Consider the following 13,556-nt stretch of genomic DNA (forward strand, 5'->3'; position numbering starts at 1 on the left):
ACTCTACACATATTCTCAAGCCTTTTTGATGTTGGTGACATTGATGCAGGTGCTTTCCACAATTGCTTCACAGTCTCTAGTAGCGTAGGCAAGAGTGGAATTGCTACAGGCATTGTAGTTTCTGTGTGTACAACACTGAAAACTGGATCTGCAACTCTCTGGACAGGCTAATGCATCCCTATGCCAAAAGCTTGTGCCATTCTCTGTATTTGGTCTGAGAAGTGGCTCAAGTCCAATGGTGATATTAGGTCCTGGGACCTGACCCTCTCTTCTGGTGAAGAGATTGATGGCGCAACAGATGAATACAACATCGTATCAGAATGGTAATCATCAGTTAACGATCTCAGTGATGCTTCGGGATGGGAAGTCTCTTTCCTGTCTGTTTCTCAACTTGGAGAAGTGATCAACGGCAGAAGCGCTGGAGGTCTTGACATCGACAGGGATGTTGTTTGGGCTACTAGTTGTGGCTGCCCCGACAAGCTGCCAGATCTCTGTGCTCATTCCAATACTGATGGTGGAACTGATGAACAAAAATATGTTCCTGAGGTGGTCAAGAGATCAACTCTGAAGGGGCTCAGCACTGTGGCGATGGAGGGTAGCCATAATGATAAGGGTCGTGCAAAGACCATTCCAATTCCCTGTCCAGCTCAGAGTGTGGTGATCTAGATGTTCCTAGTCCCTTTGCATTTGCGCACGATCCGCATTGTGTATGAACTCTTGCCGTGGGTCAAGCAATATAGGTGAATGACCCCTCTGCAGGAGCTGCGCCATGCCTTGAGGTGGGGGCAAGTCTCTAATTTTGCCTTCCAATGCAGACGTTATAGGAATAACGTCAATAGTCGATGCTGACCGAGACTGACCAAGATGACAATCGCGTTCCCGACAATGCAGCGACAATGGCGATCGAAGAAGAACTGAGGGATCAGGCAGGAACCCTCCGAGCATGTGCAGTGGCTCGAGGGGGAGAGTTCCCGCCAAATTCTCAGCTATAGAAAGTTCCCGAAACAAGGCTCCACGCAGGTGCAGAGCCCATGTGTGTGATGCACCGAGACCACGATGAACTCATGACTAGTATAAAGAGAATGAATAAGGGAAAAAAATGTTCACTTTGTCCCCAACAGCATAAAATGACAGGCAGAAGGTATAAAACAAAAGAAAGGAAACCCTTTCCTACAAAAAATATCAATGGACCATGAAACTCATTGCCACATAACGTAAAGGGATCAGGCCAAAAGGGTTTACATGAATATATGGGGGACACAGATATATCGGTGACTACTAACCATCCTGAAATTTATTTATTTATTACATTTATATACCGTCCCATAGCTAAAGCTCTCTGGGTGGTTTGCAAAAGTTAAAAACAGTAAACATAAAGTATACAAAATTTAAAACCATCAAAAACATAAAAACAACAGCATAAAACAACTGCATAAAAACAAAGAAATTTAAAAAGATTGTATACATATGACTGGGTGTAAACCTCCTAGAGGCAGCCTGCCTAGACAATGTTGCTAGTCAGAATTCTTAGCTAAATAGATCATCAGATGAGCATAGGAAGCTGCCTTATACTGAGCAAGACAATTGGTCCATCTAGCCCAGTAATGTTGTTACTGACTGGCAGCAGCTCTCCAGGATTTCAGAAATGATTTTTTCCTGCACTACCTGGAGATGCCAGGAATTGAACTTGGGACCTTCCACATGCAAAGCATGTGCTCTACCACTAAACCACAGCCCTTGGGTCAAATAATCTAAACCAGCATTGAAATTCTTATTTCCTTATGTTATTTTACACCAGGGGTATGGAACCTGCGGTCCTCCATATGTGACTGGACTAAAACTCCATCATCCTTGACCATTGGTCAGGCTGGGACTAATGGAAGTTGTAGTCCAACACCTGGAGGGCCATGCACTAATGGAGTTGCATCAACAAAGAGCCAAACATGAAATAGTGAAATTGGGGCCTATAAAATTGCATAAATAGTCTTCCAGAACATGGCTGCTTGGATCATTACATATTCTATTTTCAATTGCTGCAGCTTTAGATGAATCCTATGCAACAAATCTCATTGCCAGAACGATGTGAGCAAAGGTTACTGAAGCAGGTTTTTTGGCTCAGAGACTTGATGAAACATAGGACCTCTGATTCATTCACTTCATGTTCTTTTAAATTGCACAATTACTTCAGGCAGCTATATGATTCTCCAGGGCCTTATTGTGTTTATATTATTTCAGGTGGCCAGATGGAGTGCATTTTTTCCTGTTCATTTAAGGTTAAGCATTTGCACCATACAATTTATTTTGATTTGCACGCCCCTTTAGATAGAATTTTATAGAACACAGGCAAGACTTGGACAACCACTAAAAAGAGGGAAGCAAGCTTTTAAAAACATGATTTACAAAGAGTAATGATTCCCAAGTGCTGGAAAAGGTGGAGCCAACGCATGGGGCAGGCGTAAATATAAGACATGGACAGTCCCCCAGAGAGAAGAAAGGCTCTAGTAAATACCTAGGGGAGTACATGAAAACAGAACACTTAAAAGTGGTAAAGTGAAGCTTGGCAGAATGGTGGGAATAGGCAGAGAAGCGGGCGGAGATGAGAAGGTGGGGCAGCTCCTTGAAAGACAAGACATCTGAAAATGCAAGACCACAATTTTCACTTGGACACGGTGATTAAATGCGAAGTAATGTATTTGCTCACAATGGCTCCCAGGCTTTGCACATGTGCCAACCTGGCCTCTTGCATCATGTCAAGCATTAAAAGACGGGAATAATACAAATGGGAACTTACTTCACTGTCCTGAAAAGGCTTGGATCGGATGGTCAGGCTTCCCAGCTCAATTGATTTCTGAAATCTAGCTGGGATCTGCAGCCCCTGCAACTTGTCATAGGCGTGACGAGCCAATTTATAGGCGCCCAGAGCTTTGCTCTGCTTTGCCAGGGCAAATAATGTATTGCTGTAATCAAATTAAGGAACAAAACGTACATATGGCAAGCAGGAAAAACCACAGCATTGCTTTCAATCAGAGTTGCTATGTGCTGAGGCACAAGCAAAGCCAGGACTTGAAAGACGCCTCTGCTGGAGAAGTCTGTTTACATAAGCATGTTTACATAAACAAAATATGAAACAACTGCTAGGATGCTGCCGAAAGGAAGGGCGTTTTGGGAGGACAGGGGGAGGGGAGAGAGAAATCCCATCAATATGAAGACTCTTTATTTTCTGCAAGGAATGAATGATATTTGCGCAAAGAAGGACTGTAAAGATCTTTTGATCAAAATGCCTCTGTCTTACAGCATAACATTTACAAGCAAGAGGAAGCAAATAAGCTCTGCCACAACCTGCTTTTCATACACATATCCCAAAGCACGTTAGAGAGCAAGTGTGCTTCCTCCCAGTTGACAAAAAGGCCAGATCTACTGTCCAGATAATTCCTATCAAATAAGTTTAGCTTAACAGGCTTTCATTTAAATTATTTCACTGAAATGGGTTAATTGGACTCCAAACCTTTCACCCAGCATCATCAAACAAGACAGTAGGGACATTTTATCAAGCATCTCTCTGGATTTGCAAAAAACTAAGTTACTCTGGAACCTTGACTGTCCACCTTAGCCAGTGATGTAGATCGTTGGTACTTATAAGTATACTCTGTGAATTGTTTTGGCATCCTTGAAAAAACGCTACACACATTTTAATAATGCCTGTTTATTCTTCTGTAGGAATTCCGATATCCCAATTAACACACTTCAGCTATGGATGTGCAATGTTGGGAATTCCATTCCATTTAAGCCTGACAGAATTCCACAGTGTTTCCATTCCGGTAAGTGGTCATGGACTTTAGCGATTTTTTTCCCAATTGGAGATCTTTTTTGGCCATTTCTTTTCCAGCTTTCGCCACTTGCGCAAATGGTAATCTGGGGAATGGGGAGATCCTTAAATATGTGCAAATGCGGTTGTAGTTTTTTTTTAAAAAAAAAACCCCACATACATTATTTTTGTCGGGGGAATGTTGTGCAACTGTGCACGATGACAAGTCCACCTATCCCCTATGTAGCTCCACAGAGGCACAGTCCCCTCAGTTTCACCTTCTCCACACAATACTTGATTTAGAGCAGCAGAGCCATATTCCCTACTTGTTAAAGCACTTGTCAATTTCATACTCCACTTCAGAGCTTCCTGTGTGAAAGTGGAGGAGGGGGAATTGACAAGTCCTTCCTAATAACAACATTCCAGAGAGGCAGCCATGTTAGTCAGTTGCAGCAAATAAGAGCGAGAGTCTTGTGGCACCTTAAGGACTGGCAAATTTATTGCGACATAAGTATTCCTGGGTCAGAGCCCACTATATCAAATGCTCTGATGACAAAGCAGACTCTTGCTGAGTGAAGGGCAGATTTTCTAACCTACATGCCTGTGTGGTTTATGGACATCTCCTAAGGTATTCAGGAGCTGTTTTATGACCCCAAGGGTTAAAATATTTCGAGCGCTTCAAACACTGTAGAGATGGAATAACCACACAATAAATTTCTATGGAATGTATCTCTCCATATATCCTTACAGCTTGTCAGTATGCAGCTCATGCCAATGAATCTTTTGTTTGGCTCACCAGATAGCTCTTGGATTTGGCTTTTGCCTTTCAGAGGATACACTTTTGAAATTCCCAAAGGAGTTTCCTTGGTAAGGCTATGAAGTAAAAACCTAGACACATTGAAGAGTGTTTCAGGCAAATAATGATTGAAGGGTTCTTCCTGCAGTGTTAAAGAATAAAGGTTAGACTAATAAGAAATGCATAAAATTAAGCATTAACTGATTTCTATCTTGCCTGACACTGTCTCCTTTATTCAGAAAGCAACAACACTGGAAGAGTCCAAAAGGAATAGATCTAATCATGACTCTAAAGAAAGAGGCCACAAAGATAAGCTATTCAGGGGACAATCCTGTACCAGCCTCTCCATGAGAACAGAGGCCTAAAACACCAAACGCCTAAGAAACACATTACATCACTTAACTGTCTGTCGAATGGTTTAAAGGACAAAGAGTGAACTAACTGTGAATTTCCATGCGAGTATCTTACAGTGCATTTGTGGATGAAGTGATAGGCATGATAAAGTTCTGCCAAGTGCTGGAAGTGGTGAAACTTCTGTAACATTTCAGTCTTCTGCTGCTCATCGTCTGAGGGGGGGAAAGGCAGTATCAGTATAAAACCTCTGATCAGTTGCCAACCAACAGTGAGAGACTTACTCAAGAAAGAGCACAGTCCATCCTGGTTACTGCATTAACACTCCTAAGAGATTAGCACTACTGAGCAAGTGTGCCTCAAAGTATAGTGTATGTAATTTGACAAGCTTCATACGCAATTTGATACTTTCAAAGCAGGAAAATTAAGAAGACAAATGGCTGGGGTGCATAGTTTTAACATAGCCAGGGGCTACAGCTAACAGTGGAGCGTATTTGTCTTCCATTTCTGGAAACTCCATCTGCAAAAGTTATAAGCAAAGGGAATAACATTTTCCATGTCTACGTTTACACTGAACAAGCACTTTGGGATAATTTACAGTCATACAGCCCACTGCTATGGATGTCTAATTGGACGCCAGTCCTATTGAGTTCAATGAGTTTACACAGGAGAGACTGCAGGCTTAGCTCAGTGCACAAGAGATGACAGACCAATATTCTAGGCATACTGGCAAATCTAAAGGGATGCTTGTACTGTGTCACATAGTTAAAGATGTTTGCTATACCTTAATTTTGTCCTCACTAAGCTATCAGACAGCCAATGTCTTACACTAGTGAATTTGAACCCAGCTTTAAATCTCAGAACAGCTACATAAGAAATAAATGGTACTGGGCAAATTGTTCTCCCCTGGCTCAAGCTCGACTCTCTGAAATAGAATCATAGAATAGTAGAGTTGGAAGGGGCCTAAAAGGCCGTTAGAGTCCCACCCCCTGCTCAATGCAGGAATCCACCCTACAGCATACTTGACAGATGGTTGCCTACTTCACAAGGTTGTTAAATGAATGAGGGGAGGTCTATAAATTCATGTGGCGCAGAGTGGTAAAGCAGCAGTTTCTGCAGCTGAAACTCTCCCCACGGCCTGAGTTTGATCCCAGCGGAAGCTGGTTTCAGGCAGCCGGCTCGGGTCGACTCAGCCTTCCATCCTCCCGAGGTCGGTAAAATGAGTACCCAGTTAGCTGGGGAAAAGGTAATAACGGCCGGGGAAGGCAACGGCAAACCACCCCGCTATAAGGCCTGCCACGAAAACGTCAGCGAAAGCTGGCGTCCCTCTATGACTCAGTGCTTGCACGAGAGGTTCCTTTCCTTTCCTATTCAAAGGCTGCAATCGTAAGCACATTTGGCAGTGAACAGAGTATGACCGACTCTTGAATGAACATGTTTAGGATTGTGTTCTCATCAATACAGTTATCTCCGGGATAAGTCTTCCAAGGCACAAGATTGCTACCTAAAAGCACAGTATAAATAATCAAGAATAGCTTCTGAGACCCCTCTCATCTCCAGTGAAGGTGACTGAGGACATTTAGATTGAGAAACCTTCCAGCAGCTGCTCCCCTGCCGCGCCCTCCACACATTTGGAGCATACCCAGTAGGGCCTTGGGTCCATGACATTATTGCCAGAACAAACAAAATGTTAGTCGAGCTAATGAATATCAACTTCTCTCCCCCGTAAAAGCCGCACACGTTTAAAGACTAGTAGTCTGAACTTCACCCTCTAGCTACCCGTTCAGCTGCAGGCTGATGAATGAGGTATGGCCGATCTTCTCAACCTGAGTCACAGTGAGCCTTTCTAAGCGAAGGAACACATTTGACGACCCCTCACCCCAGGTTACTTATCTCCAAAGGCTACTCATCTCCAAATTCTGGGCATGAGAGTTGTTGGAAGGGGCAACATATGGAAAGAAAAAAGAAGCAGCAAGGCCACAACATTATTTAAGATATCCAAAGAAGGATTTCAAGAGAGGAAAACACCCATAGAAGAGGAGAGAGGTGCCCTACATTTAAATCAGTGATGGGCAACTTGTGGCCTTCCAGATGTTTTGGCCTACAAACTCCCATGATCCCTTACTACTGGCTCTGCTGGCTACAGCTGATGGGAGTTATAGGCCAACATATGAGAAGGGCCACAAGTTGCCCATTCTTGATTTATATGAATGGGTGGAAGTAGACATGGCCAGCCCCATACTTATCATTAACTGGGCTTGTGCCTCTCCTAGTGACTGTGCGCCCCTCCATATTTTGAGGGATAAAAAGTGTGAAAATGCAGCCTGGGCTTGAATTAAGAATGGAAGTTTGTCCTTGTCAGCCGTTCTAACCATATGTGAAAAGGTATGATTATCAGTACATGCAACATAAATAGAACGAAACCCAAGCAATTAACAAAGAGCGTTCAGTTAAGCCATCAGAGTTTGTTAGATGTTTTGCCTTCATGCCTGAACAGATAACATGTAAACTTGCTTGTATTTGCTTACCTTGAGCGATATCTAAACACTGCATGGACAGCATCCAGTAATAATATCCTGCATCATTGAATCGGCTTTCTACCACAGCATTGTGAGTTAATTGTTCCAACACTTTTACAGCTTCGGTTTGTCTGCCAGCCTTGTGGAATGCTGCAAAGGGGGCCAAAACAAAGAAGATTTTACAGAGTGATTAAACTAATTAACTTGATTAAATTAAGAACAGGTCCCACAACTAAACAAAGGAACAGATGAAAAGGATTAGACCCTGGCATTTTTCTACATGCTTGTGGGGAAATTAATGTAGCAGTAGATACATCAAAAAGGCACTTAGTGGCTCCTGTGGTACCTCAAGCTTCTTAGATGGACTTGGGGCACAATCCAGCAAGCACTTATAGCTGCACAATCTCCATTCATACTAAGGTCACTTTTGCATGGCTTCTGACAAGGCTCATTGAAACAAATGGAGGCTGTACAACAGCAGGGCTAAATGGATTGTGCTGTACTAGTAGCGGAAATGAAGAAAACCATAACTGGATAGTTGTCTACCTAGGAGACAAATCTAGCTCGGTGACAAAAGAGTATTTGTGTCTTCTCTCATGATATGAATTTGGATCATTCATGTCCTGAGTGCTGCAAAATAACCATACTTGAAAAAAGCCCACACAGAGATTTAATCCACACTTTAGTTTTTAACTCAATACAAACTCGAGTTAAAATGGCAAACTACATGAGTAGCACTGGTAACTGGAGACCAACACATATGTGTTTACGTGGCCAAGTTTCATTCAATGAATGCGAAGGATCCTTATTGTTCATTGCTGAGAATCTAGCCATTTAACACACACACAATTCCAAATCTACATTGCCATATATGTATTTGTCATTTAATCTCAGATACTTGTACCCAAGTTCAAAATGTAAAGCCAAATCAGCGCTGAATATAAAGAGAGTCACTGGCTGAATTTAAACTCTACTCAGTCTATATGTGCTTTATAAAAGCCAAATACAGACAATTTTATGAGCTTAAGGGCAGATTCACATTCTACATTTCCGTTAATGTGATTGCTTCCATGTTTGTTTATAAACTGCAACTTCTTCCAGAAATGTGTAACTTAACCTTGTAGGAATACTTCTGAAACATACTTCACAGAAGCTGCTTGTCAATAAACTATATACTCTAGGATTTTGGCACTTGGCTCTGGAGTGTGCTATTAGGGAAGCCATTCTCATGTGTTTTATTGATATGCACGCTCAGGGTGGTGACATGCTTCAACTACAAAAAGTAATGTATCTTCAAGTTTTAGGACTCCAGCCTTTCTAGCTACTTACATACATGATGTGCCAAATTACTGTCAAGCATTCTTGTTATAGGCAGGCAATGAGTACAACAGGGCCAGGTTCGCATGATCCACCGTGGCTTATTTAAACCATGGTGGATTGCAGTGCAAGCCAGTGGCCATTTTGAATATTCAGCCCCTGGTGGCGGTTTGCTCTGGTTTGTCATGTCACCTGGACCTAGGCAGCAGGAGTTGTTTGAGGGTTAAAGAACCCTCAAATAACCCATGGTTTGTTAAATAAGCCACAGTGTGCTGCAGTGATTGTGTGAACTTGCCTGCATGTAGAATCCAAGTTTTTTCATGTTTGCTGCTTTTATTACATTTGTTTTCAACCAGTTACCATCCTTGCAAAATAAAATAAAATAAAAAAGCTTCTCTGACAACTAAAATATATTTGAAGGATCCATTTCGATTCTTCCTACGCATTTAATGAAAATGTTAGCATCACTTCCAAATAGACAATGCTCTCACTGTTGTTTATGGGAACTGCCCGGTGCATTTTGAATACATACATTGCTATTTTAGTAAAACAACAACAACAACAACCACCCTACCTTTTTGGGCCTCTTCAAATCTATCATTTTCTGCCAGCCACTGAGCATAAGGAACATAGACATCGTCCTTAAAATCAGGGTGCTTTTCACACAAAGCAAAGGCCTGAAGTACAGGATACAATCACAAACAAATGTAAGGAACTACTTCTGATGGCAGATACTCAAATAATAAAATCGCAGTGTGCTAGTTTGCTGTGGAGCTTGATTTCAGACCCAGTTCAGAGTATGGCCAAGAACTGGTACCTTGGTCGACATACATTTGTGACAGAAAATATTAGCAGTGGCATCTTTTCAATAAGCAACCTTTCCCCAGACAGTCTAAAACTCATGCTGCAATCCTTTGAACACTTACCTGGCTGTAAGGGCCACTGAATATAGTGAAGCTTATTTCTGAGCAAACATGCATGTATTGGCCTACATAGGCTCCTTCATATTACAAGAAATTAAACCAAATTAACCATAACAATAAATTCTAAGGGTGACTTCGCAGTTCAGAACAGGTTTCTCCTGGTTCTAAGGTGGTCTTTCCTCATTTAATGTTATGTCTGCATGGCTCATACAATGGTGCTAAAGTATATACACTGGACTAAAATATTGCTACTATTTTATGACCCCCTTATTGATTATTAATGTGTCATTTATGAATTAACTGAACTGGCATTTATAGGTTCAAATGTATAGGTTGATTGCAACATTTTGATTACCAGTTAATTTTTCACATTGTATGTCTTTTGAAATTGCTGGGTTTGTTTTTGTATGATGTTGTTAGCTGCTTTGGAATGCTTTTATATTTATAAATAAACTGAATGAATGAATGAATGAGTGATGGAACATGGGTAGCGAACCATGTCAAGTTGAATAGAACCTCTTATCAACCATTCTCTCTTCCCCTAGTTTCTTTACTTGCCACAAAATGAGCCCCATGGTAGTGTCTGACATGATCATGTCACAGCTCAGCTTGTTGGCTGCATAGTTCAGACTGTAATTAATCAACACCTCAGATGGCAGGGCTTCTCACGCAACTGGTTGATTTATTCTCAGAACCTTGAGTAACAAGGTTGCTCTTAATTGTACTATCCTATATACTAGAGAACTCATTCCTGGAGTGCCAGTGTTTAATGAATGGTAGACAGCATTCCCACATGAGAAAGAAGTATCAGCAGGCTTGGGTGAACCTCAAGCTCCTCCCAAGCTCCTCCCTTGTTTTTTGTCTTTAGACAGGCAAGTAAAGGCTGTGCTGTTCCATCAGCCTTTTAAAGTTGTACAATGTTTGTTGCTCCTCAATCTTAATGTTGCTCTCTAATTTTATTGTATGGGTTTTTGCTCCTTCTGTTTTGGGTTTTATAACACGTTTTGATATTTTTATTGCACATCATCCCAAGTGCCTAGTAGGCAGGGAGTGTGATTTATAAATTTAATAATAAATCAATCTTTACTTCCCACACAACTCCTCCTCCCCAAGCGCAGGGACGAGAACAACACCAGAATAGCCAATGAGGACTGACCGTGCTCAGTCATCACAGAACACTGAGTATCTGTTGTGGGGAAGGAACTGAAAATCAGTGGGAAGGAGAGTGGAATGGAGAATCCTGGAAAAGGACATGCCTGGTTGAATAAAACTTTGAACAGGAGCACTCAACACTGCAACATTTTGTTGTAGGTCCACTTGTATGAATATTAAAATACATAAGTTTAAATTCAACAGTGAGAGGAATTGTGTTTATATAATTAAAGATGTAAGACCAAATGGATTCCAATACCAGACATGATAAATGACTCTCTTGGAAGGAGTTGCACTTACCTCATCCCATTGCTGAGTTTCCACATGGAGCTGTATCAACGCCTTTAAATCCCCAATCTTCATGTAGGTTTCTGCTGCATAGCCATGGTTGAATAACTTTTTGAAATAGTAGGCACACTTTGTCAGAGGTTCACGCTCAGCTTTATCCAGCTTCCGAGCAATATCAATCAATCTAAAAAATTTAAAAGTACACACGAAGAAATCTAGCTCCACCAGTGGCTATAACTCCTCTTAATTCTTGCTACATCTTAAGAATACACACACACACACACACACACACACACACACACAGGCTGCTGTCTACACATCCAAGTATGCAGTGGGACACTTTTGTTTACATTTATACTCTAGCAATTCTTTGCCAAACCACAAACGTGCATGTTCATCAAAAATGACTGCTGGAGTGCGACTGTAATCAAGAGCTCCCGACTAATTAAATGCCAATTCTAGAATGCACAGCACAGCCTTGCTAGATAGAATCATAAGAACATAAGAAGAATCATGCTGAATCAGAGCCAAGGCCTATCTATCTGTTCCCACAATGGCAAACAGCTGCCTTTGGGAAGCTCACAAGTAGGACATGAGAGCAATAGCACATTCCACAGTCTGCAGTCTTAATGCAGACCCTGAGGCCTTTTAATCCACTCTCTAGAATCTCATTAAAAGCCTGAGAATACCAGCTTCCAGTGAAAAAGGATACTTCACCTTCAGAACTAAATCCTTTTGACTCTAAAATAAAATCAATGAACAGTTCATATTTCACAACCCATGGCTTGTTAAACTGGGTTGTTGTGAATGTAGGAAGAGTAAGCAAGTGAGCATGCTGGCTTCTGCTCGCCCATGCTTCCTAAGTTAAACAACCCACGGACGCTGTGTTACACAAGTGTGGGTTGTTCTCCCCATAACAACCCACAATTCCAGATTCAATCATGACAGAAATGACCCAGGGACAGGACATTCGTGAGTTGTTTATCTCAATGGGAGTGGAGAAGTGGCCATGAGCCAGACCGTTTACTCACTTCCACTTGTTCACAGCTACCCAGCATTTGCTTAAATCCTGGGTATCCATGACGTGCAAACTGGGTAAATATATTGCCTCCATTCAACCCACTGAGCAACTCAAACTCAGGATACAGTAGAGGAATCATACCTGAGCTTGAAGAGTGTAAATTGTAATTGTTTTTGTAATTGCAAATGTTCATACTATGTGTTTGAACTGCTCTATATAGCTGCTGTTCATTTAATATGTTATGAGCTGCTTTGGGCACAATCTTGTGGGGGGGGGAAATACAAATAAACAAGCGCAAGAGCGCTTTGAAAAGAGGCTAGCTGAACATTTAATTCATGTGAGAAGATGGGGCTATGGTCTATAACTGTCATCTGTTTCAGTTTTAGACAACATCTAGAACAATTAGGGCTCCAAAGTCTTTAGGTATAGACCACAAGAATCTCCATCCCATTAGGTACAGGCCATAAGAATCTCCATCCCACTGTTCTTCAAATAGTTCCCACACACACACCCCAATATGGGTATTCCACAGAGTGAGCACAGATTGCAAAACCTGTTGAAGACAAAGTAGGCAATATTATGTTGAAAATATGGCTGCAGAGTTCTCTGAAAAACAGATGAAACGTACATATCAACCCAGCCCTGATCTCCACTGATTTCTATGGCTTTCATGTGCTCGCCCGCAGTAATGTACATCTCCACAGCTGCTTTGGGTTCATTGATGTTCCTAGCCCAGTCTGCTTGTTTTGTGATTAGCATCTTTGTATCTTTGGGGTCTCCAGAGCCAAGGAATTCCTGAGGAAGTACAAGAGATGACATTCTTGATTAAGTGTCCTGTAGTCTTCATTGTACCAATTCCCAATTCCCAATACACATTTTCCTACCAACTCACATTTCAATGTATTCTTGTATCTAAATTGGAGCTTACACCATTCTAGGAGTAAACAATAAGAGCAAAATTTTCTAAATCGACTGATTAGATTTAAGCATGACTTGTATTACAATATATATACACACACAACCCCCTCACAAATTGAATACAGAGAAGACAAGTCATCTACAGAAAGGCCAATAGAAGGGAGAACCAGTGAAACATCAGTTTTTGTTTGCTTTCACTGACTTGCCAAAAACAACTTTGGTAAATAAAGTTAAAACACAGGTGACAGTTTTCTTTCAAGAGCTCCGTCTCACAATGTAAACCCATGGAGTTAATCATGAAATCTGATAAAAACCTTGTTGCACTCATAATGGCATAGTCGGCTTGCTCAACATTGCTTAAGGAAGGATTAGCAAACCTGAGAGCCTGGAAGGTAATATTCAAGCCATACAGTTGATTAAATACAATGTAAGAGTTTACTGATGTTGTGTTCTGGAAGTAAGAATG

The 13,556-nt window shown here is 41.5% G+C and overlaps 1 protein-coding gene across 2 annotated transcripts in view; it reads right to left on the reverse strand.

Moving 5' to 3' along the window:
- The window catches only part of IFT122 (intraflagellar transport 122), a 71,422-nt gene that overhangs the window by 11,886 nt on the left and 45,980 nt on the right, over positions 1 to 13,556 (reverse strand). For both annotated transcript variants that reach the window (XM_063121419.1, XM_063121420.1), the window contains 7 exons: positions 12,801 to 12,967; positions 11,164 to 11,335; positions 9,363 to 9,465; positions 7,481 to 7,621; positions 5,070 to 5,167; positions 4,643 to 4,743; positions 2,792 to 2,957 (listed from right to left, as the gene is read on the reverse strand). In XM_063121419.1, coding sequence (XP_062977489.1) covers positions 2,792 to 2,957; positions 4,643 to 4,743; positions 5,070 to 5,167; positions 7,481 to 7,621; positions 9,363 to 9,465; positions 11,164 to 11,335; positions 12,801 to 12,967 — 948 coding nt within the window. The remainder of the gene's footprint in view (positions 1 to 2,791; positions 2,958 to 4,642; positions 4,744 to 5,069; positions 5,168 to 7,480; positions 7,622 to 9,362; positions 9,466 to 11,163; positions 11,336 to 12,800; positions 12,968 to 13,556) is intronic.

The sequence above is a fragment of the Elgaria multicarinata genome, chromosome 3 (genome assembly GCF_023053635.1).
Source record: "Elgaria multicarinata webbii isolate HBS135686 ecotype San Diego chromosome 3, rElgMul1.1.pri, whole genome shotgun sequence".
Classification (NCBI taxonomy): Eukaryota; Metazoa; Chordata; class Lepidosauria; order Squamata; family Anguidae; genus Elgaria; species Elgaria multicarinata.